The 25,451-nt window shown below is 43.4% G+C and overlaps 2 protein-coding genes across 11 annotated transcripts in view; one reads left to right on the top strand and one right to left on the bottom strand.

The window, feature by feature from the left end:
- The window catches only part of RGSL1 (regulator of G protein signaling like 1), a 218,724-nt gene that overhangs the window by 117,815 nt on the left and 75,458 nt on the right, over window positions 1–25,451 (top strand). The window contains exon 2 of one of the 9 annotated variants that reach the window (XM_053250710.1): window positions 19,791–19,910. The exons of 6 other annotated variants lie outside the window; for them this stretch is intronic. The gene's annotated coding sequence lies outside the window, so the exon portion shown is untranslated. Of the gene's footprint in view, window positions 1–18,998; window positions 19,911–25,451 lie in introns of those variants that run through there. 2 more of the 9 variants (XM_053250709.1, XM_053250708.1) reach the window with 2 other exon arrangements.
- Window positions 513–18,810, bottom strand: GLUL (glutamate-ammonia ligase). 2 transcript variants are annotated; one of them, XM_053250715.1, is made up of 8 exons: window positions 18,652–18,803; window positions 15,009–15,302; window positions 14,324–14,521; window positions 10,637–10,798; window positions 8,034–8,180; window positions 6,776–6,903; window positions 6,425–6,624; window positions 513–2,319 (listed from the first exon to the last, which is right to left on the bottom strand). In XM_053250715.1, exons 2-8 carry the CDS (start codon window positions 15,076–15,078, stop codon window positions 2,001–2,003), a joined length of 1,224 nt encoding a protein of 407 aa, XP_053106690.1. In that variant the 5' UTR covers window positions 15,079–15,302; window positions 18,652–18,803; the 3' UTR covers window positions 513–2,000. The 2 variants fall into 2 exon arrangements, with proteins under 2 accessions (XP_053106690.1, XP_053106691.1); XM_053250716.1 differs by lacking the exon at window positions 15,009–15,302 and having other exon boundaries at window positions 18,652–18,810.

Here is a 25,451-nt window from a genome sequence, read left to right as displayed (position 1 = left end):
CTGGTAGCCACTGACAGACCTATTCTCCAAACATTTGTCTAAAGCCCTTTAAAAGCCATCCAAGTTGGTAGCCATCACAACATCTCATGGCAGAGAAGTCCATAGATAATTATGCACTGTGTGAAAAAGCACTTCCTTTTGTCTGTCCTAAATTTCCTGGCAGTCAGTTTAATGGAATGAGCCCTGGCTCTGGTGCTGTGAACTGAAGCGTGGTGTAGTGGCTAGAGTGCTGGACTAGGACCAGGGAGACCCATGCTCAAATCCCCATTCAGCCATGAAACTAGCTGGGTGACTCTGGGCCAGTCACTTCTCTCTCAGCCTAACCTACTTCACAGGGTTGTTGTGAAAGACAAACTCAAGTATGTAGTACACTGCTCTGGGCTCCTTGGAGGAAGAGCAGGATATAAATGTAAAAATAAAAAGTAGCCCTTCATATACCCAAATCCAGCTTCCACATATATTAGTATTCATTGTAGAGATTGACCCAGAAAGCCACTCACACACACTGGAAAGAGAGATGAAGGTTTGATCAAACTGGGTTTGATTTTTTTTATTACAAAAACCCTATTCTGAAGTCCAAATGAAACAGAACATGATCGGCACCATCCAAGATACCAAAGTACAAAATCCTGGAACATTTGAACCCACTAGAATTACCTCTGAGAGCAACTATGTTTATTAGTGGAATCCTGGCAGAAGTGGCATTTTCAAGCACCAGGATGAACCTACGGGAACAGCAGTGGTCTCTGCAAAACTGTACAATTTTAGAAACCCCTAGAAATGTTATCTGAAACCTAAAAACCCATTTTCCCCCTCTTTATCAAAAGCCCTGCTTTAGTTGACATGCAAATCCTACCAGAATTTTAACATGCTTCTTCCCTGTCAAATGCTTGTCAAGAACATGGTTAAAGTTGACCAGCCAACTCTTATTGAAAAAGACGCATCTTCATTGCCACAGCCAGCCGCGTGCAGCCCTGCCCAAACAGCCCACTGGCTTAGTTTTAAATTAAAAATTAATACCTATTTTAACTTACAAGCTTGTAAACGGATAGCCCCTTGTCCTTAATCAAAGCTGCTCTTGAAAATAAGAACTGCAGCTTATCTAAGTCTTTTTTCCTTTCATCTCCCCATTCCATATCAGAGTCTAAACCAACATCTGCAGCAAACTCAGCCTCTCTGCAAATGGCTGATTTAGTGGACCTTTATTATTTTTTTTTTGTTTTTAGACATTTAAATATAAAAATACTACTTCACTCTGTGTTAGAAAACAGTAAGTCAGACAGCTTCCAAAAACAGATCAAAAGTATTCAACAGCGTTTTAGAAATCTTAACATAAGTTGTAGTTAGGGTGGAAAAACTGACCATAGTTTGCAAGAATGCCCAGAGTTTCTAACACTGGTAAAAGAATCACACTCAATAGTGGTCCTATGTGTGAGGTTGTTAGGACTCCCTTCTGCCCTGGAGAGATTGTTTATGGATCCAGGCTACTATGTATGGCACCACTACAAGTTAAAATAGTTTTCCTATTTTCAGTTGGGGTATAATCCAAACAGGAAATCCTCACACTCAAATGCCATGGAAGTTAACAAGTGATAAACAGTAGTAATCACATGCCCCTCCTGTAACTTTAACAAGTCTCACAAAGGGCAAACTTAGGGGGACGGAGGGACAACAAGGCCCTAAACATTTTCTCTTACCCACCCACACTTTTTGTATTGTCTGTTCCTGGAAGCCACTGAACTCTGTCAAGACATACAGATGAATTAGACAAAATAGTGGTTAATTGTGTTTTCCTCTAATGCCCCACTCCTCCTCTTCCTTGCCCCTCAAATGACAGAATAAACACAGAAAAAGACTAAACTTTCCCCTCCCACAAGAAAAGAGGGTGAGTTCAGAGGGAGGGGGCACAAATATGGTATCTCATGCCCTCAGAATTAACATCTAGAAAGAGAAAAATACAGAAGGGGAAGGAGAGTGGGTGTCTGTGGGACAAAGTCCACTTAGTTCTTGTATTCAAAGGGCTCATCCCCAGTTTCACTGAGGAGACAGGTACGGACAAGTGCCTCGGTCACAGCATAAGGATCGCAATTGGCGGAGGGTCGGCGGTCTTCAAAGTAACCCTTCTTCTCTTGGCCCACACTCCTTGGGATGCGGATGCTGGCACCGCGGTTGGCTACTCCAGCAGAAAACTCATGGATGTTTGATGTCTCATGGAAACCAGTCAAGCGCCTGGCATTATCCAGCCCCCCTTTTGGGTCATAGGCACGGATATGGTACTGGTGGCGCTTACCCAGCTTCTCTATGGCTTCTTCAATGTGCCTGGAAGGAAGAAAAGGCAGGATATCAAATCGTTGCAGAGAGCTCCAGATCTATCTTGTAATGCTGATGTATCCAGGTATCTTTTCTTAACCCAACATTTGCTGCTACGGAGACTATAAATGCACGTTGTGATTCCAGGGGAAAATAGATAAACTGAGCTGACATTCACCACAAGATCAAACTGCCTAAGAATCCCAGCTTTAAAAAAAGAAAAATTAATGAAACATTTCTGGTACACTCTCATATGGCATCTAGTTCTCCCAGAGAAGCTGAAGTGGATGACTGTTCACCAGAGGCTGGCTTAAACCAGATATACCAACCAGTGTACAAAGTAGCTCTTTAGAGCACATATTAGCCATGACCCATCTCTTCCTAAGCCCCCTGTAGCCCATCAGTCTTTTTATAACTATTTGGCTGTGTATGTGTCTGTATCTAGGGCCATTCATGGAACTGGTTCAGTCCACTCCTGGGGCGGGGATTGTTTTTTGTGTGTGTGTGTGTGCTTTAAATGGCAGGGAGGGCGCTGCCCACCTGCCAGCCCCAACCCCACCACTTTGCCCCCACTGGCACTCTTCCAAGAAGTGGGGTCGTGGGGCTGCAGTGTGCCTCCTTGCAGACTGGACCAGCATTGCCACGCAAATGGCCGGTGCCGGCCATTTGCATGGCAACACTGGTCCAGGCTGCAAGGAGGCACACTGCAGCCCCATGACCCCAATTCTTGGAAGAGTGCCAGTGGGGGCAAAGTGGTGGCTTGGGGTCTAGCAGGTAGGCAGTGCCTTTCCTGCCATTTAAAGCAAACCGCCCTCCGAAGCGGTTCGAACACCAGTTGCTGAAACCAGTTTGGTGCTCCTAGAATGGAGTGCCAAACAGTTCCGCCGTGCAGATCCCTATTTGTATCCTGAGGTCTGATTTCTCTGGAACTTAATGCAAATATAGACAAATTGAAATATACAAAAAAAAATCCATACAGTATCAAAAGTATTAAACTACTGTATACAACAAATATTGAAATTGATGATGTTTGCACAATATGTACAAAGTTGTACATTCTTTGCCAAGGGCTTTTCAACCTATTTCATGTCCTCTTCAGTGGCCTAATACATCAATTCCAGAACCAAAGCCTACAAGCAAATGTGTACAGATCTGTTAAGGTAAATATAACGTACACATTCGCTCAACATCAGTGTATTCTGCAATTGTAATAGTAACTTGCTGGAGAGTGACAGCAAATTTGTTAAGGGAGAGTAACTGGATAATGATGATTAAGAGTATATTTTATTTTATGTAATTGAGTGTTAAGGTAGAAATGTAGTACAACTTAACAGATCTGTACAAGTTTGTAGACTATGGTTCTGGAACCGATATATTAGGCCACTAAAGAGGCCTTGAAATAGGTTGAAGTGCATCTATCTATCTATCAGATTTGTACACCGCCCCAAACTTCCATCTCTGGGTGGTTAACAATAACAAAAACAAATTAAAAACATACACAAAAACTTAAAACAATTTAAAATCAAAGATTTTAAGTGTACAAGTGTAAACTGTAGATTAAAACCTAAACAATCTAAAAAGCTGAAATAGCTTGGGTGAAGAGGCAGGTTTTTAAATGCTTTTTAAAAATTATCAGAGATGGGGAGGATCATATTTCAGTAGGAAGCACATTCCACAATCTCGGGGAAGCAAATGAGAAGGCCCACCCCCGTGATGGACCTCTCCAGACGACCTCAAACCCTGGGCCCAAGCCGTTTAGGGCTTTATAGGTTATAACCAGCATGTTGTATTTTGCCCAGAAACCTATTGGCAGCCAGTATAGCTCTATCAGCAAACGAGTAATGTGGTCTCTCCGAGGTGACCCAAAGACCAACCTGGCTTCCACATTCTGTACCACCTGAAGTTTCCGGACTATGTACAAAGGCAGCCCCACATGGAGCGCATTGCAGGAGTCAAGTCTGGAGGTTACCAGCATATGTACCACTCTTTTGAGGTCATTCATCTCAAGAAATGGATGCAGCTGGTGTATCAGCCAAAGCTGATAGAATGCCCCTCTGGCCACCACCTCAACCTGAGATACCAGGGAGAGCTGTGGATCCAGAAGGAAACCCAGACTGCGTACCTGGCAAAGAACTTACTATTTTGCACTTAGTCTCATCAATATTATTATATACAGTGCTTAAATATTTACTTATTTGATAACTGAGGTTTTTTGGATGTTCTATCTTCATTTAAGAATTGCTTTGAATAAACATTCTGTAAATATAGTATATTTTTGTATACATTTTGGTCCTGATCTTGGGAGTGTTAATGCATTTTATTTTGGCTTTTTCAGTTGGCTTTGATTTCTCTGGAAACCTCTTTCCTATGTTGCATGAGATTTCCATTTCAATGTGATCTTTCATTTATGTACTAGTTTTACCTTTTAAATTTGAGATATTCAACAGAAAGACAGATACGTTAAAGAGTGCTTTTCAGAAGCAGATTCTGCATCTACTGCTGCATGCAGTCTGTGCTCTGTGTTTCTACAAAGCCACAGCACACACCTTGCTCCCCACCCACTGCTCTCAACATGTGCTCAGTCCCAAGTAGTTCTTTAAAAGAGAGCATCTCTTCAAGGCTCCAAGTGCAAGAAAACTTCTTGGTGGAGGGCAGCTTAAAAAAAGCAATAATGAGTCCATTGTACTTGAGAGTGCCTTCTTTGTCATGAACCCAGCCACCTATATCAAGATCTGGGGAGGTCCAGTTATTGTTGTCACTGACTCATTTAATGGCAACTCGGGACTAGGCCTTCTTTATGGCTGCCCCAGGGTTTTGGAAAATGCTCTGTCAACATAAGCGCAAAAGCTGATTGCTTTGAGAAAGGCCCTCAGGACATATCTGTTCTCTCAGGCTATTAAATGATATTAATTTTAAACTGTTTAATTGTTTTTATCCTATGAAATTGTTTTATTCTGAGTAATTGTTTACTTTGTTGTATATTTGTTGTTTTAAATGGTGTACACTGTCTAGAAATACACAGGTGGGTATATAAATATGATAAATAATGATGCACCTGAATACCAATAACAAAGTCCACCATCACTGTTTTGCTTTGCAAGGCTGACTGAAAAGTTCATAAGAGGCATAAGAACTAAGAAGTATAAACGCAATTGACAGACTGGGGAGAAAAGAGATGGGATGGTGAGAATGGCTAGACCAGAGTGGCCAACAGGAGGTTCTCCAGCTTTTCTTGGACTAGAACTCTCACCATCCCCATCCTCAGTAACTTGCAGCTGGAGACAATGGGAGCTGTAATCAACTGAGGAACCTCAAGTTGGCTACTCCTGGGATAGATCTTCATAGGATTCCATGGCATTCTGACAGAGCATTTCCAAATCCCGACAGGTAACACACACTCAGTCTTTTGACCCATGTCCCATTAAGATACATTTCCCTTTAACTGCCTGGGTATACATAAGTAAGTTTGCATAATTTTGCTCTTTTGCAAAATCTTGATTCAGAACAAATGGTTGCACAACTTGGAACTTTCTAGGAAGCAGAAGTATGCTATCAGATATGGGCCAGATACTCAACAGGCCATCATTGGATGGGTAAGAGAACAGCATCCGTTGACAGAAATACTAGCATCACCCAAGCACCAGTGATTCAACACAAGACAACAGCTGGATCTACAGATGCAAGAGAGTGTGCTGCATCACCCCAGAGTGAATTAGATTTTAAACAAAAAGCAGCACCTCCCTACTGGTAAAAATTAGTGGCACATTGGGGACAAGTATTCTAGCACAGCACCATCATAATTTTCCACCTGCTTATTTTGCAATTTTACATAGGGGAGCTTTCAGAATTGTACTACATATTGAAAGAGTAGATGGGGGAGGGGGAGAGGCTTGCCTTTTGTGAGAGAATCTTAAAAATTCTGAACAATGACCTTTTGTCACATGAAAAGCAACTCCAAGACAGAATTCAGGATCTTGAATCGGGTGTTTTTTTTGTGTGTTTTTTTTTGTTTTAAAAAGAGAGATTCCAGCACAGCCTTAGCGGCAATATTGCCATAGAGCTCTGTTTCTCATTTCACCTAAACAAAGCTTTTCACACTGAGAGCAGCACTTACGTGAGACCTCCATCCTCTCTCATGGACTTGGTGCTGAAATTAGTATGGCAACCGGCTCCATTCCAGTTCCCAGGGATGGGCTTGGGGTCAAAAGATACGATGACGCCAAAGTCTTCACATACTCTATGCAGGATGAATCTAGCAATCCAGAGGTGGTCGCCCATCTCAACCCCTTCACAGGGACCCACTTGGAACTCCCACTACAAGAGAAGAGAGAATAGACTCAGTTGAGATTGGGGAGCAAAACCCTCTGCCAGATGCTGTCCACACCCTTCTCCTGCACTAAGCATCTGAAGAGCTCCATTGCAGAGAGACCAATAAGAGCAGCAGGACTTTGGCTCAAGTATCTACCTGTGCCGGCATAACTTCTGCATTTGTGCCTCCAATGTTGACACCGGCATATAAGCAGGCTCGATAATGGGCTTCCACAATGTCTCGCCCATAGGCTTTGTCTGCTCCAACTCCACAGTAGTAGGGACCTGCAGAAGCAAGAAAAATCGTGAGTTTAAAAATATATATTTTAGGATTTTCCAGTAGGTACATCAGCATAAATCATTCCAGAGATTCCTCTGACTCCTAAGTTTTAGAGAAGGCCGAGCCAAGACTAGCAGCAGTGACTCTGCAAAATATTTTCATTAGTGTTTGAAACACTTGATTTTTCAGCACCCCTTTTGAAAATACTCGTCAATTTATATTGCCCTCTAGACTTCATTTACCCTCAGTAATGTTATGTTGCCATGTGTGTCTGGCTATGTGGCACTGTGATGTCCACTACATAGTGTGTTTGGCTGGGATCACCTATTTGATTAATCCCGGAAGAAGCAAGTAGCACATTGTCACCAAGGAGGAAAAGGCACCCAATGAGATTGAAGCAGAGCGAATAAACAAATATTCTTGTGATTATTTCTACCCTGCTATTATTTTTTGACCTAAAAATAAGAACTGGGGTGTATTTTACATGGTCCTAACTTAAACAGTTCTGGGACTAGTTTTTGAGGGTAAAAGGAGGCCCATGTTATTGAAGAAGTTAAGAATTCCACCTCTTTCTTTAGTCTTGTATTACATATAGTCTTGAGCTCTGTTAACATGTTACCTGGAGTGGTAGGGAAGCTGCTGCCTCCATGGCTGTTCCTGTGTCATGCCAGGGAAAGTCTACATATTGTTTCCAACTATGTCATTAGGCAGATTGCATGGATATAGTATGTAGCATACTAGCAAAGTTCTGCCCATTTGGTCCTGGTTGCCAGCATGCCATAACAAAGAGAGCAAGTGAGGAGTATGTAGATATACCTGGTTTCTGACATCTTTAATATGGAGGAGCTCATCTGTCTCCTTCCCTTGAAATATTTATATTTTGCATCCTAGCTAAGGATTTTCCATATTTTAAAGATCAATAGTTTACCTAGGTCAGCACTGTTAATCTTCAGTGAATTTCAGAGCTCTTCTACCTAAAATTCCATCATTTAAAATAACTGAGGTCTAATCTAGAGTTTTGTTTATTTCAAGCACATACTCCTGTCACTGAGCTGTGGTCCCACCCAAATGGCAGTCTGATCACTTGTCGTTACATATTCAAGACCTTAAATGGACTTGCTTCTGAGAATCCTACCTTGTGGTCCAGGGAAGCCATTGGAAGGCCAACCAAATGGATGGCCATCTGTTCCTAGAAGGGTATATTCTTGCTCCATCCCAAACCAAGGATTCTGGTTAGATACCATGTCCATAATTCTTTTACAGGAGTACCTTAGATTAGTCTCTGGAGGAAGAAGAAAAAAGCAATCATCATTATCTAGCACCATCAACGTATGTGGTCCTTACAACATACACAGAAAAAGGCTGATTGCAAATTGCTTCATTCTTTCAAGGAGAGAGACAATGATAACTGAGCAAATACTGCTGCATTTTCTTAGATTTTGTGGCAGTTGCGGAGAAGACTAGGTGCTCAGCAAAGGTTTCACAAAAAAGGTGTGGTTTTGATTGATCAAAGCATTTATAAATCGACTATAAAGTCAAGAGTATCTTTATTTATTAATAGTAAACCACCCAGAGATGCAAGTTTTGAGTTGTACAGAAATATTTTAAATCATCACTGTCCCCACTTTAAGGAGGTTACTTACAAAATGGAGGCTAGGAGATTAACTGCCCAAGCCACTCAGTGGCTGAAATCCAGAGCAATGATGTGCTTGCAGAAGAGCAAGTTTGCACTAGTGCAGGAAGGTAGCTTAGTTACATTAAAAACAGGGATTTGCACAAGAGAGCTTGCACTGTGGTGCTCTTGTGCAGAAGTCTCTATTAAAACAAAGGAGTTGTGTTCCAGTTGCCCAACTGTTACACAACATCAGCATATTTGTGGTGCAAGTGTTTTGGTAGCACAACAGTTTTGCACTAGCACAACATCCTTCTATAAGCGCTCTGTTCTAGATGTCAGCCAATAAATGTATGGCTAAGCTGGGATCGGTTGCAGTGTTCCCTTTAAGAGGGAATCCCAGATGTTGTTGACTACAGCTCCCAGAATCCCTAGCTGCAATGGGCGTTGGCTGAGGATGCTGGGAGTTGTAGTCAACAACATTGGGGATTTTCTGTTAGAGGGAACACTGATTGGCTGTAGGTTCAATCTTTTCATTAACCATGACATCAAAGTAACAATAGCATGGCTAAGGACACTAGAAACATCATCTTGGCAATAGCATTGCTACTGTAGTATCATGGTGTTTAGCTGCTGATGAATTCTGCTTTCAGGGAAGGTGAGGCATTAGTTAAAAGGGGAGAATAATGGGTCCGTTCAGTATGTTGCATGAGAAGCATGGGTAAAGCTGCATAAATGCATGTGGCTACCAGATCATCTGATGGAAGATCAGCTGATGCAGCTAATCAGGAATATCTTGTGAGTTAGAAGTGGCATCAGATGAAAGAGTTTACTGGCTTTACAACAGCACGCCTCGCTTGTGAACTTTCAGAGGCATCTGGATGGCTGTTTCTAGACATCAGGTTTTGGACTCGACAGACCTTTGATTTGATCAAGCAAGATTTTGACCTGAATGCCAATATAATTGCCTCTTGAAATATGAAGGCTACTTGTTGCATTTATTGTGACATGTAATTATGAGTATAGCAACACAGTGAACTTGATTTGGCAGCCTGGATAAGTAGTGCTTGTGAACCATCACAATGCATAAATGACTCCCTGTAACTTGAGTACTGTAACAGAGCAATGCTATTCACCTACTCAGAGTATCCAATGCCGATTAATACAAATGGTCATTTATCAAGTTGTGTACACACACACACACACACACACACACACACACACACAGGAATGTAACCACTTGGTAAACCAGCATTCTAATATCTTGCCAAGTGGTGGGAAGACCTTTACCTGCTTTCTGCACTTCATCAAAAGTTTGCAGAAGTAGGGAAGTTGCAACATTCTCCTCCTACCGTATAGTATACCAAACAGGCTATGTTGCCACTCTGGACCCATCTTTTTTCAGACACACATCACTGTGTGGGGAGGGAGGGAAGACTAGAAGTACTTCAAAAGCAAGAGTGGATGGGTCCACAATCTCCAGCTTCTAGCATAGCAAGTCCCAAAGCATCATACTTTAGGGAAAGACGACTATCTGATTGTGCTAAGCAGCATTGAAACCAGAAGGAAGCATTGAGAATGCTTGAAGAGCAAGACACTTGCTCTTGAAAAGGGAAAATATGTCCACCCATGCAAAATGACCAAATTATTTAATCTGGACTGGATACAGGAAACCTACAGAAAGTCTCTGAAGAGTATCAGAATGTTGGTTATGTGTAAGAAGAGTATGCGAAGTGCCTTCCTGGATCAGTCCAGGGGTTAATCTAGTCTAGCACTTTGTTTCCAAAGACAAGCAGATGCTTCTGGGAAAGCAGGGCATGAAGGTGATGGCCATATTCTCTGCCCCAGACATCTGGCACTCTGTACACTGCCTCTGAACATGAAGGTTCTATTTAGCTATTATAGATAATAGCTCTTGACACTGGACTTTCACTTCCTGAATCTTCTCTAAAAAAGAAACAACTACTGCTAAAACCTGCATCTCCTGAGCAAAGTCTAAGGTGCCTTTCATGCCACACTGTTGGGTCTGAGCTATTCATTTAGCTTATTTTTCCCAAGAGTCACTCTGCCCTTCCTAGGCCTAGCTGAGTAGAGTAAGGGGTGAAAGCAGTAAGGTTAGAACATACCTGCAGGCTTGCGGTTGTACTTAAAGACCTCACAAAGAACCAGCTTGTTGGGGTCTTTGCGGAAAGGGTCCCGAAACATGGCAGATGGCACAAGGTACATGTCGCTGTTGGAACCCTCTGACTGGAAGGTGCTGGAGCCATCAAAATTCCACTCTGGTAAATCTGGAAACAGAAAAATATTCAGCCTTAGCTATGAAGTTCTATCACTTCCCAGCACTCTAGAAAAATAACCTGTATAGTAATTATACTGCTACTAGAATTCCTTTTACTAGAACCTCCTCTTCACGAAAAGCACACAAAAGACTGGAAAGTTACATCCAAAAGAAACTTGGATTTGGGGATGGTCATTTTCCAAAGGCAAGTTGTTTTTTAAACCAAAGCCTGCAATGCTTACTAAACTAGTCAAGGGGATTTTCAGTCCTAAAAACTTCTTTTGTAGGCATCCGGTCCTGCAGCAAACATGCTAACGAAAGGCCCAGAAGTTGCACATCAAGGTTGCAGCAGCTGTAACTATGGTTGTTTTTTGTCCCTGCAAACAGAGAAACTAAAAGCCCACCATCTAATACTGCCTCACTGATGGACAGCCCAAGCACACATCAGATGATGGCTCTCTGTAATGGTGCATCCCCACAGGAGCAAGCTGCTACCACTATTTTATGCCAGAGGCATATGTAGAGCAGAATCCGCCATGCAGAACAGAATTAGGATTCCCAAGAATCTAAACTTTCATTTTAACGATGCAAATTGTATCCTCAGTCACAGAGAAACTTGCTTTAACAAATTATAGTCAGTGTTTGCAAAGAATCTGGGGTGGGGCTTTTATGCTTGCTCCTCCTTTGTACCTCTTGTCGAGTTTCTCTACTGTCTCGCATTGAGACCTCACTATTCTTTACCAGAGAATTACCACTCCTGCAAAGACATCTCCAAGTTTGTTTAATTTGGAAAACCAGCTGAACACTTAAATCTACACAGTTTGGTAAGATGCAAGTTTGCTTGCTTCGCAGTTCGGAGGCGGGGGGTGGGGGAACACACTAGGTATTAGTACATGGAGCTGAGGGAGAGAAGAGAGAGTGGAAGCACATCTAAATTGGCATTATAGTAGTTAATCCTTTCCAGCCAGCTTTATCCTTTTCATATGCTTGAGGTGGCAAAGATTTAGCCAAGCCGTGCCAGCCAGTTCTTCGGAATAAAAACAAAGCATTTGACTAAATACTTCTAATTGGCCATACGTGTTATATTGGTTTCATAACCATCTCCAGCCAACTCCATGGCAACAAGTAAAGAAATCCTCATGCTACTTGTTATGTTGGGGTGGGTGTTTTGTTCTGAGGGACGCACAAAAAGGCTACCTCATTGTGTATGCTGGAGATTTTGATGGGGCTTTCCCCACTCTCTCCCTGCTACCTACCCTCAGTCAAGAATAAGTGATAATATAGCTAAGTGAGCAACCAAGAAGCATTAGCCTTGAAGACAGTCAATACATGGGTTGTTACAGAATCACAGCTCCACATCCATTCACATCCTGCGAAAGGTTTTATATAACAGTCTCCTACAGCAGGCCTGTCAAACAGGGTTGCTGTCCCTTGAAATAGAAGAATATCAGAGTAGGGCCAGTGCCCGGCAGATTTTAGTAGGTGCAGGAACATAGGCCAGCACACAACTTTGGCCAAAGTATTCAGGTTTAAATAAAATCTGAAGGAAATATACTTCTTGTTTTTCTCATTCCCAGAGCTTAGGGAACACAAGAGGGGCAAAATGGCTGAAGGAAATGAGCCAAGTAACCAGTGGAGAGATAGAGATGAACCTAAGGGACAGACCGGTGGGGGGAAAGCTAGGGACCATGGGTTAGAGAGTCAAGAGGGCACAAGGCTGCAGGACAAGACCCAGAGAGTTGTACAGAAGAGAAGAATGTGGCCAGTTATTGTGAGCTGACAATCCTAATGGGTGGGAGGGGGGCAGCTTGTGCAAGGTGGCAGTGTGGCGAGGTGCTGAAAACTGCACATAGGGATTTGAACTGACCTGCCAGTTTTGGCTGCAGGCTTCTAGTATATCTGGACACCAGTTCTGTATTTGTGCATGCAAATGCAAATTTGGAATGATGCTCACTTCACAGCTAGGAAACCCACCCCAACCCCAGTACCACCTTTGTATCATTTTAGAGCACTTCTAATGGGCAACATAATTGTATACTATTTTTTTCTAAAAATGACTATTCCTATTTTATGTGGAAAACTGAGGATGAAGTGAAAATTAGGTACATTCTCTTGATTTATATGTTTAGTCAGACTATACCGTTTGGAACTTTTAAACCTAAGACTAGCAGCAGGAGCAGGCACAGAGGCAGTGGAGAGGGACCAGGACCCAGCCCTGTACAAGTAATTGCACTCCTGAGTACTGGAAGCCACACTTTCCCCCTCAACGTCTTCAGGTTTTTCCTCTACAACTATAAGAGAACAGGATATTTTAATGAAATGAAAGATTTTTTGATGGCTAGCAGCTTTGTATTAAGTTATTCTCTTTATTTAGCAGGGGCAGAGCAACTGGCCCTATCTATCTCCATCCCCAGCACAGCATCCTTCCTGTGGCTGTTGTTGGTGTCTCTCTTATGTTTCTTTTTTTTTTTTAAGACTGTGAGCCCTTTGGGGTCAGGGAGCCATTTAATTATGTATTATTTCTCTGTGTAGACTGCTTTGGGAACATTTGTTGAAACTGGCATATAAATATTCATCATAGTTGCAAATTATTTGTTTCTGTACCAGCAGTGATCATGGCACTTTACAGAATTATAAGCAAAAAAACAAGATTCAGCTGTGGGGTTCAAGAAGGTTACAGTTTGTGTTGACAAATGGAAGAGAAATTGAGCTAACCGGGGATGAGAGTGAGTAGGTACAAACTTCGCTTCATTTCAGTATGGGATCAGGGTATGGAGTTCTGCCAAAGGTTTTACATAAAAGGTGGGTTTTGAGGAGGGATTTGAATGGAGGAGTATCACACAGATGTTCTAAGAGAGACTTCAAGGTATAGGACCCAGCAGCGGGGGAACAGACAAAACTGGCATATCAGCCTTGGTCCCATCAACTTAAAACTTGCATCCAACAATTTATTCGAAGTTTTACTGGGCCAATTGCAAGTTTGGTCCCCTGCACTCAAATGGCTCTACTCATTCTTTGAGACCATTTTGGTTCCAATGTGTTATCATACTACGGAATGTTATTTTTTAAATGACACGTCCTCCTTTGGCTCATACAGAAACACATCTTTCTCCCCACACCTTCCAAACATTCAGCTCACTCAAGGAGTCTGGTGGAGAAATGAATTTTGGTGGATGATCCATTTCAATACCTTATGCTACGCAACTCCACCATTTTCCTGGCAAAGTCTGGAAAAATGGAAGCTCTCATCTTAGGAATCTTAGTTTTCCACCTCAGTGCAGATCCCAGCATGATCACCCAGAACTACATCTGTTTCTGACTCATCTTCCACCCAACGGAAGTTGCCAGATTCTGGGGAAGTACCCTGTCCTTGATCAATGCAGCAACATCATTAGCTTGATGGGTAGCTCTTGGCCAGGAAACAGGGGATGTGACATCACAGAGCCAGAACAAATAGACTGAATGTATTTTATCCCTCACCTAGAGGTGAAATCACACCCTCTAAGATGACACCACCAGAAATTTGCCTGCTTACCTTCAAGGTTCTTGGGCTCCCGTTCTAGTGTCCGGGTTTTACACCGCAGGAATTCACCAGTCCCGTCAATCCATATGTACATAGCTTGCACCTTGTCACCTTGAGGCAGCTTCATGTACATTTGCTTTATAGCTTTGCTTAAGTGGGAACTTGCTGAAGTGGCCATGGCTGCAGAGGCTGTTACAGAAGTCCTGTAAGCTGGTGAGGAAGAGGAGGGGGAGGGGTCCATGAAAACTTCCCTGTATTCCAAGGGGTTCTTGCAGACAACCAAATGGGGACACTTTCATTGTTGTGACCTGTTCTTTCAAGTAACCCAGACAGATGATGCTGGTCTAGTTTACCATGTAACTTTTCACACCTCATTAGTCCATGGGCAAAGTCTGTAACTGATCCAAGTCATATTTCTACTGAAAGCTATGGAGGATTGCCAACAATTTGTCTTAGTGGGAAAATCCTATCTAGACAACTGTAATATTAAGGAGGATCATGCTTTTAAGTGGCCACCCTTTTATTGCCTAGTCACCTTTATGCAATAAGCAAGTCAATACATGTGCAATCAGCCTGATTAACACAATTGTGTGCATCAGTCTTGTTACTGTATGTGGGGATGAGATATTAATCCAATGGCTGAGCAAGAAGGAAGAACTGGCAAGCTGTTGATTCCACACTCTAACTTCCGGCTCACCTATACGAGGAACAATTCCAAACGTAGTCCTTATTGACACTCCCAGTATTAAACTGGCCACCAGCCACATTTATTGCCAGTGCTTTCAGAACAGAGACTCCCCTTTCGGTAGCCAGCGTGTCATGTCCAGCGATGGCTTTCAATTCAATACTGGCAACTGAGCTGTGTTTTTATGTTCAGGCTCTCATTTGCCTTCAGCACCTGGGCATTGCCTGCTTTTGCATCTGACTTGTATTCTTTTCTGTGAGGTTTTGAAACTGGACTGCTCTGGAAGTAGTGAGTTTTTGCTTATCTCTTGGAAGAAGAAGAAATCTCATTGTTACGACATTGTAGGCAACTTTCACAAAGTCATACTACAAAATTGCAATAGCCAGCTATAGAACTAAGTGCAAACAATTCAGTTGATAATCTCAGTGGTTTGTTTACACATAAGTCAGTGAGTGGGATAAATACAGTACCTCTCATATCACAGGTAAATAGGAAAATACAATATGTGGGAAAGCAAAGTAAGATTGAACATGCATGATATCCATACTAGCAAAGCCAGTGGTGATCAGGAGGATGTCTGTCCACACGTTTGTATCATATCTTCTTCCCAAAGACAAAATTTCAAACCCTCCTGTGCTTAAGATTCTCAGATACTTTCAGCTAATGCAGTTCAGTTGATTGTTAAAATCTCAGCATCATCGTGATGTAAACCAGTACTGCCAACCATACTATTTTTAGCATCTGAGATCCCACCCAGTAATAAGTTGTTCCCAAACTAGTAACATGATATACTTGATACCTATTGTATAGAAGAGCAGATTTCAGAAAAGCTCATGTCCAATATGAAACTTTTTCTCATGTTACAGAGTGCAATTTCAGATACACAGCAAAATATATTTCAGTTTACACTGCACAGTATAGCTGGGGGAAGATGTTGCCTTTCTAGCTTTCAGAGGTTCTTTTCCAGAAGCACCACATTTCCCCCTGTCAAGCATACCCTGTGACAAACCATGGTTTGCTGTGGCACCACATGTGAAATGGCTCCAAGACTATAGAAACTGTGCTGTGTTAATGGTACTGGGATATTTGAGACTATGCAAGCTTATGAGTTATACTGAACTCTTCATGAGGTAGAAAAATCCTGTGTCATGTGCAAGTTTGCACTCTCAAACAATTCAGTTGATCCATTTGGTCTACACATACATTATTCTGGTAAACTATGAACAATAAACTGATAACCATTTGCCAAAGACGACAATAAGTATTGCAGACTTCTGTTTGCACTGCCCATCTCCTTATATTGGTCAGATGAGCTTTCAGCAGTTCCCCCCCATATATCATATTATTTGCTTTATAGCTCTTACTCTCAACACAACCAATGGCTACCTATTAACATACGATGGAAAGAGTAAATTTTTCACTGGTCCCTAACAGCAGTATTCTGCTGAGGTGTGGACCATCCATCGCCTTCCCTCCCCACAGCCCCAGCCACTTGCCACATAAGAGTCTTATGTTTTTGCTTTTCCAGCACAGTAATTCAAGGCTAGATTACAAATTATCATCTTGTGCAACTGCCCCCTCCTTTTAGGGAGAGAGGTTCTGGGCATGGACTAACATACAGGTCCAGGCTATCAGGTGTGGCAACACCCTATGCCACTGCATCAGACGCTGACCTTGCCTCCTAAGAAATATTGGCAAGTCTGTTGTGACCTATATCTGGAGATGTCTGAATGTTTTCAAGAAGATCGTTTCCTGCTCTCCATCTTAAGGGCCACGTCACATGAGACAATATTATATATTGTATGCTGTGTGGGTTTGCCACACTACATACACTAACAAGGATTGCAGCCAATCATAGCTTCCTAATGAGTGCATAAGAAGTGATTGTGATAGAACTGTATGTTAAGGTGTATGCTTAAAAATATCTTAACATGTAATAAGCAAGCTTTCACTATCTTAAGACATTTTAGTTTTCCCCAGTAATGGTATGATTGGTTACTGTTGGGGTTTCTTCCAATGGAAGAACACAAATTATCCCAGCCATAAGGATATGTTTTATCTACAACATTTATTGTTTGACCATAATTATGCCATCTCTTTAAATGTAGCTAAATTTCATTTCATAGCCTGAAAAATAGATCCACGATGTCTACCTTGATGTAGCTTCTTTTTGTTGCTATAAATTGTATGATTGCTATCTGGTCAATGATCGTAATTAAAAATATATCTATCACAAATCCCTCCAATTTTTAAAGTGGGATATGCCTCTCAACACGCCCACAGTTTCTTTTTGTACTGTAGTGCCTAGTGAAGTCCACCCCCTCAAAAGACAGACCAGTTAGGTCCCAACAACATCTCTATGCATTATCTCTCTGGCTCATAGTTTCATGCTCGCCTCTGCCTCCAATTCTCAGAAAAGAGGGTGTTTTTTCTCTCTCTCTCTCTCTCTCTCTCTCTCTGTGTGTGTGTAGTGATGAAATGTGATCCCTGCCCACTCCTCTCCTTGTAGGGGATCCCTCTTCTATCCCATTTGGAGGAAGACCATTCCATCAACTCCCCCCACCCCCACCCCCGGCATCTGCACTCATGTTTTTATGAATCTTGAGGGTTTGAAAGTCAACCAGACTTCCATTCCCTGAAAAGTGAAAGGGGGGGGGAGTGTAGGAGGAATGCTTTACAGACCTATGATTATCCAACAACCCCTTCTTTATAAGAGGCTTCTTTTGTAATAAATTTATGTTCCCAGATTACAAGGCAGCTACACAGATCAAGGCTAGGAAAACCTGTTTTGTTTTATATCCCTGAAGACCTACAAAGAAAGAGGAATTCTCATTCAGATACAAACACACACTGCCCATTGTCTAGCCAGAAACATAAGCATAGAAACTTCTTTTTGAACTGACTGAAAATGAAAACTAAAACATTTCTTTAAGTCAAAGGCAAGCAGAGAGAGAAGAATAGAGCACAGGTTTTTTTGTTTTTTTTTAAAGCATAAGAACACAAGAACAGCCCTGCTGGATCAGACCCAAGGGCCTAATCTAGTCCAACATACCATTTCACACAGTGGCCCACCAGATGCTTCTGAGAAGCCCACAGGCAAGAGCTGAGGGCATGTCTTCTCTCTTGTTGTTACTCCTCTGCAACTGGTATTTAGAGACATCCTGCCTTTTAGGCTGGAAATGTGTGTGTATATATATATATTCATCAATAAATGAAAATATCCCTTCCCAAATATACTTTCCCTGCAAGAGACAAAGGATTGCCCTCCTCTCTGCATGTGCATGAATAAGCAGATGGACTGTGCACAATTCTGTTTTTGTTCTAAAAAAAGACTCCCTCAACTGATAAACTCCCCTCCCCAACTTGTCACTAGAACCTTGTGAACAGCATCACAGCAGATCACAGTTAAAGAGTTGGCAGATACACAATACTAACACATAAAATATCCAATACAGCTTCCTACCCTCCCTCCCACAGCTAGAGAAAAGAAGTACAGAAGGAAAAAGAACTGTAGTCAGTCCAGGCTTGAAATTCACATCTGAAACACCCACCACCATTACCGTTAATGAGTCTTTCAGAGCACACACACACCGTTTCTTTGTGATCCCCTCGCCCACCACAGTCCAGTCCCAGGGGCTGACTGTGAGCCCTTTACCTTGGCTACTGCTGTCAGTGTGGAAGGTGATGCCAATGCCAAGGAGGCAGACGAGCGACTTGGAGCTGCGAGAACCGGCGAGACAGTTTCACCAGGGATCTCCCATACTCAGCTCTAGAGGCGGAGGGTTGCCTGCTGCCTCCTTTAACTGCTGCCCAGCGCCAGGCCCCCAACTCTCTGATTGGCTTCTTCCAGACGGGAGCTCGTCATGATCAGCTGATGTCGGGGCTCATGGCTCCCAGCCATTGGGCAACAGAGAAAGAGGGAGGCAGGCAGTGAAAGCAGCAAGGAAAGGAAGGAGGGAGGAGGGAAACAAGAATCCTCTCTTGCTGGTCCTTTCGGGGGGGGGGGGCTTCTCCAGAAGGACGGAGAAAAACAACAAGCTCCGTGCAGGGGCAGTAGCAGAAGGCAGAGTTTTAATACTGCTGCTGAGGCGGCACAGAAAGGGGCACGCAGGGACGTTAAACCGCACATGCCGACTCAAAATGTGCAAGACGTGCGTGTGAATCAATGAAGAATGGGAGTCCTACATGAACACTTACGCGAGAGTAACCCCATTGAACTCAGCAGGACTTACTTTTGCGTAACAGGGCATGGAATCGGGCTGTAATGCTGAGCACGTTTGGTGCACTGAGCTGTGACGCGCGGGCTCTCTTTGGAGTAAAAGTGCATGGGATCGGGGTGAAGGCATGATTTTTCACTGGGTGTGTCTGAAATTGTTACTCCTTTGTTAGTGAGGTGCAGTACTGAGACTCCAGCGAGTCCAAACGTGGGGTTGATCTGAAGTGAAATGTTTAAGCACCAATTCGGCTGTAGTCTTTGGCTCTTCGACACATCCTACAAACATGGCCTGCATCTCCCCCTCCCTCTCTAAAGCACCCCGCTCCTTTCCTTTCCCTGTTCTCCTTGCAGCCTGGGAAGGTAAGTCCGTTAACTTCAATGGGGCTGAACTACTTGGCTGAAAGGATTGTGTTTACGATTGATGCTGCCGTACCGTAGCCAGGGGGGCTTGCTCCTTCGCGGGGGGTGGCCCACAGCATTGCAGCCTTTAATATGGCAGGCTTGAATTGTGCTTTTCTTCGAGAGGCCTCCTCCTTCCTGCCCTTTCCTTTCGCCTCCCTTTTGTTTTTGCAAGGCAGAAGCAACCTCACCAGAGCCAGCGGCCGAGAGAGATGTTGCAAGCTGCAGTGCCACACGCTGAGCAGATCGGGGTGTTCCCTCCCGCGTCCCGCCCCCGCTCCTGAAAGAGTTCCTGGAAAGTAAGTACAGGGACGGTTCTTCGGCGTCTTCCGAGATGTTTACATCAGGAGCTGCCTTTATGTAATTTGCACGCATAACAGTCCGAAACGGACTGTCTTCACAGTTGCCGCTCCGAGGTCCGAGCTAAGAGGCCGGAAACCGCCGCTCAACCCTCCCCCTCCCGCCTAAACGCTGATGATGAACGTGCGTGCCACTACATTCAACACTATTAGCGTCGTAAACCGGTTCCACGGTGGGGAGGTGGAGTCAACTCTTTGGCCAGTTTCACAACTGATGCTGAAATCGGGGGGGGTGGTGGTGGTGTGGGCTCGTTTGTTCAGTGTTATTGCTGTCAGGAGTGCCTGGATGACGTGTCTGAAATACGAGGAGGGTTTTTTATGAGGAGGGTTTTGGTGGTGGTGGTGGTGGGGACTTAATTGTCAACCAAAAATGTGAAATGTGGACGCAATAAACAGATGTTTGATAACCAGTTTAAAAATCAAATAAGTAAAATAAGAATTGCTTCAGTAGCCTTACAACTGCAAGGAAGGCCTGTATTAAACTTTATTGCAGATGGGGAACTGCGGCTGATAAATGAGTGAGTTTAATGACTGAGGTGACATTTGAACTGTGGACTTCTGGGCTCAGAGAGCTCAGTACTATCTTATACCAGCTAAAAAAAAATTGTACTACTCTGAATACTTTTTTATTCCTTGAACACATTTAGATGGTCCTCCACAACTTTTCCCCTAGTGTTCTCTTTCCATATTAAATGAATTTTATGTGATGAACTTAGTAGATTTGATAGTGTGTGATATGAAATGCCTTCCGCACCACTTTAATTGTTCTGCATTGTACTGTAAGTCACAGGGCAGATGCATGTATTTATGCATACACCTATTATTGTCCCTCCTCACACAAATTGGAATGAAATAAAATTGGCATTTTAACTTACCTTTCACTACTGGAGAACTATTAAGATACTCTGGAATGAAAACTCTGCTGAAACAATTTTATGGGAAGAAAGTCACTATGAATTATTATGGGGAGTTATACAGGCTGCTACGGCCTTTGAATCAGCCCCTTGAAATGGCAATGGCAGCCACAGTACATGTGGGCACAGCATTGGGCTGGTACTTGGGTGGGAGGGAGATGAGGTCAAATCTCAGATGAGCCACAAACTCCATCCAGGGGCTTTGGGAAACTGATAATGTGTGACAGAGACTTTACTTCAGAGGAGATGTAATTGCAGGGACAAAGAGTAGCTCAGAAAATTGTCTGGATGCACAGTGCAGTTCTGCTGAACTTAAGGAAATTTAACACTTTAAGCTACATGAGCTGGGAGGTCACCACCAGTTCAAGTCTTGCCTCAGCTGCAAACTCACAGTAGGTGGCTTTATGCTGCAACCCAGATAGCTCAACCTCAGTTCTGAACCTGCAACATGAGGAGAATAATATTGGACTACTGTCACAGGCCCAGCCTGATACTACAGTATCAGGCCTGGGAGTCACAAATTGTAACTAGACAAAGAGGCTATTCCGACGATCAGGAGAAATGAGGCTAGGAGAGCCTAGCCCGATTTCGCCTGAGCCTCTGAACGGTAGCCTCCATGCGGTTAACCCCTGAAGTAACCTTCCCCTTAAACCGGGTTTGTGGAGCAAGCGCTCTGCAAACCCGATTTTTTTGCTCGTGAGTTGCCGCAGCACGCCTCCGCGCCATGGCTACTCATGGGTAGACCCCCGACTGGGAGGCTGAAAAGCAGCCTCCTGGCTCAGGGGTCCCTCCAGCATGCCCTGCGTGCTTGCGCAGGACATGCTGGAACTTCTGGGGGCTGCACAGCCCCCAAACTCCCCAGCCCCGGCTGGCTCCGTGACGGAGCCAGCAGTTGTGTGAGCAGCCGCCCAGAGCAGACTGCTGCTCGTGTGTGGGGAGAGCAGGCTAAGCCCACTCTCCCCACTAGCCCCCTAGAGGCTCTTCTCAGTAATCGTGGGAAGAGCCTCATAGAATTAGGGTAAACTGAAGCTCTGCTGTACCATTCTGAGTACAACGTACCTGTGTAGCGGGGTAACAGAAGCACACTGGCTAACCATAGGAACATAGGAAGCTGCCATATACTGAGTCAGACCATAGGTCCATCTAGCTCAGTGTTGTCTTCACAGACTGGCAGCGGCTTCTTCAAGGTTGCATGCAAGAATCTCTCTCAGCCCTATCTTGGAGAAGCCAGGGAGGGAACTTGGAACCTTCTGCTCTTCCCAGAGCGGCTCCATCCCCTGAGGGGAATTTCTTACAGTGCTCACACTTCTAGTCTCCCATTCATATGCAACCAAGGTAGACCCTGCTTAGCTAACGGGACAAGTCATGCTTGCTACCACAAGATCATACCTCTTTGCACTGAGAGGTGCATAGATAGCCACACCTCCTGCTCTCTCCATGTCCAGTACTTGTCTTCAGAGGCAGGTTTTTTCCTGGCTGAACAGGATTGCTCTTTTCCTACATTCTTGAACAGTCAGGGAGCACTTTGGAACAGAGAACCATGACAAGCCAGTGTGTTCCCATTCCCCTTCTACCTGAGTTCGCTGTACCCAGATTTATAATACCTGAAGAGGGCTTATCATGGTGACCTGCATGTTGTTGGTTAGGCCTGGTCTATATAAGCAGCAGAATTAGGAGGCTGACTCTACCACTTTGCTCTCTGGGGTTTGGTTTTTTGGGGGGGTGGGGGTGCCTTTTTATAGACTCTTACAGTAAAAAAATAAATCCTTGAAATAGAAGAATACAAGGAATGGGCTAGATTAGATTTTCTTTCTTTCTTTCTTTCTTTCTTTCTTTCTTTCTTTCTCTGTTTCCTTTTTGCAGGGAATTTTAATATAGGAAAACATTCAAAGGCAAGGCATGATTCTCTAGCACAATTGATTAGAAAGTGGTACAGTTGATTTTACCACCTAATTCCCCAGTATATATAGATCAGGTTTTTGAGCTTGAACTTTGACTAAATAGCTGTGTTACACTTTGGCTCTCATTTAATAAAGTTACCTTGTAGTTACTTTAGCTGCATAGTTGCCTATCTGCAGAGATACAACATAATAGTAGCACATGGTACTGGGAGTGAAACTCTTATATGGTTTGTCGCATGGAGTAAACAGATGCATTGCAGAACCTGTGCCCTCAGCTCTTGCCTGTGGACTTCCCAGAAGCATCTGGTGGGCCACTATGTGAAACAGGATGCTGGACTAGATAGGCCTTGGGTCTGATCCAGCAGGGCTGTTCTTATATTTTTAACCTAAGTTGTTATTGAATATTTAGAGGTCATCTTGCCATGAACATCCATCAGACACACAGCATCCTGGTGCTTCAGCCAGTAGATTGCCATCCAGTATGGAGTTCAGGGAGGGAGGAAGAGCTTAGAGAGCACCTGGTAGCTATAGTAATGCAATGATTTGCTATTTTAAAAGGGAGGAAAAAAACTATTGATGAAATGTGCATTTTCACAGCCTCTGCAGCATGGCTTAAGAAAGGAAGGTAAAAACATCAGAACTAGCTTTTTAATCCCATCCAAATGCTTTTTTCTTCCTCTAACATATCATCTCTCTATCTCTATCTCTCTAAGGTGTACCCATCACTAATCCCATGTGTGGCAGCTCTCACGAGAGTTCACGAGCAAGCTGTCTGCAGGGAGAGAGGAAAGTGGCGGCACCAGCAGACAGGCTTGCAGGAAAGGAGGGGGGAGAAAATGGCGGTGGGGGAAGAAAATGGTGGTGGCAGGTGGGCAGGGGAAGAAAACGGCAGCGGGTGGGCAGGGAATGAAAATGGCGGTGGGGGGCGGGCTGAGAACAGAGGGAAAACTGAGGAGTGGGGGAGAACTAGAGGTGCAGATGCTCTGTGCCCGGCCCAGCTAGTTGTTGTTGTTGTTAATCTCATAATCCTAAAGATGTAGGAAACAACAGCAGTAACCTCTGTGATGACCAATATATTAGATGCAAACTCCGTAATTCAATGTGTTCCCAAGTATTGCACTAGTCATGGGCACAATTCAATCCAAGGCATGTTTTCTCAGAAATACATTGTATAGAGCAATGACTGAAGATAGATGAAACAGAAATGCTCTGCTGATTTGAGAAATTCACTACCATAAAATGTGGTGATGACTTAGGCTTCTTGTAAAGGGTTAGGCCAATTTATGGAGGCTAGATCTAGCAATATCTATAAGAACTAAATGGAACTTAATGGAAAATCCATTTTCAGAGGAATATATTGAGTATATCTGAATTGTTAGCACCTTCATGCCTTGCTTCTGGATGTTAGACAAGGTGGATCTTTCATCTGACTGAGCAACACAGTTCTTATGCTTACACTAGTGCAATCTCTGGTTCTTGGGATGTATTCCATTCACTCCACCTCCCTGACCTCACACTGTCTCTTCTTCAACTCTCTTAGTCCTTAGGATTGATCAAACTGTACTTTGATTGGTGCCAAGTTTTGGGGTCATCTAAAGTGGTTGGTTATTTCACAGTAGAGACAAACTCCTATTATTCACACAAGTTCATATCTGGTCACATGAACCTAATTCAACTAGGGGAGAAATTGGATTGGGGTTGAGGGAGGGAGGGGAAGAACAAATTGTTTTAATTATCTGGAGTACATGTTAATTAATATGACCTCAGAAACTGGCACAAAACACACCACAAAAAATAAGGATTGGGGACCATACAGTATTTATGATTAATTTGATTATGTATATAGTCAAACTTCGTAGGGCCTTTTCCCACAAAAAACCAGCAATCATGAGGTTGTTGGATGGGCAAGCTATCATGAGAGGGCTTATTTATTGATACAGATGAAGAGACTGAGAGTGAAGATGTTTGTTTATTTTATTTATTATTACATTTCTATACTGCCCAAAACATGTGTCTCTGGGCGGTTTATGCAAGTGACTTGGGAATCCATGTTAATTATCCTTTCTGAATCTTTGATGACATTGACTTTGCTGCATCTGATTTGTATTTACTTGTGTTAACAAATGAGACATCTGCTATTAAAAGTTGTTGGACTCCACTCCAGCTAGCATAGAAAGAGAGCACTCCCCCACCAACCTGTTCTTGTGGTAGCAAGCATGAATTGTCTCCTTTGCTAAGCAGGGTCCACCCTGGTTTGCATTTGAATGGGAGACTACATGTGAGCACTGAATATATTCCCCTGGGGGATGGGGCCATTCTGGAAAGAGCATCTGCCTGCTTGCATGCAGAAGGTTCCAAGTTCCCTCCCTGGCATCTCCAAGATAGGGCTGAGAGAGACTCCTGCCTGCAAATGTGAAGAAGCTGCTGCCAGTCTGTTTGGGCAACACTGAACTAGTTGGACCAATGGTCTGACTCAGTAGAAGGCAGCTCCCTATACAGCTGTATGGTAATGCCATTCATACCTGTATGCACATTTCATGAGAGAGTGAGTAGGCCTGTTCATGCACTACAGTCATGAGTCTGGGTAGAGGAGGAACTAGAGTGCACTGGAGAGGAGAGGGCCCCTGCACTGGTACTAGTTGCATGGAAGGGTTGTCAGCCAGCAT

Source organism: Hemicordylus capensis, chromosome 4 (genome assembly GCF_027244095.1).
Source record: "Hemicordylus capensis ecotype Gifberg chromosome 4, rHemCap1.1.pri, whole genome shotgun sequence".
Lineage (NCBI taxonomy): Eukaryota > Metazoa > Chordata > Lepidosauria > Squamata > Cordylidae > Hemicordylus > Hemicordylus capensis.
This window is presented reverse-complemented; position numbering and strand designations above follow the sequence as displayed.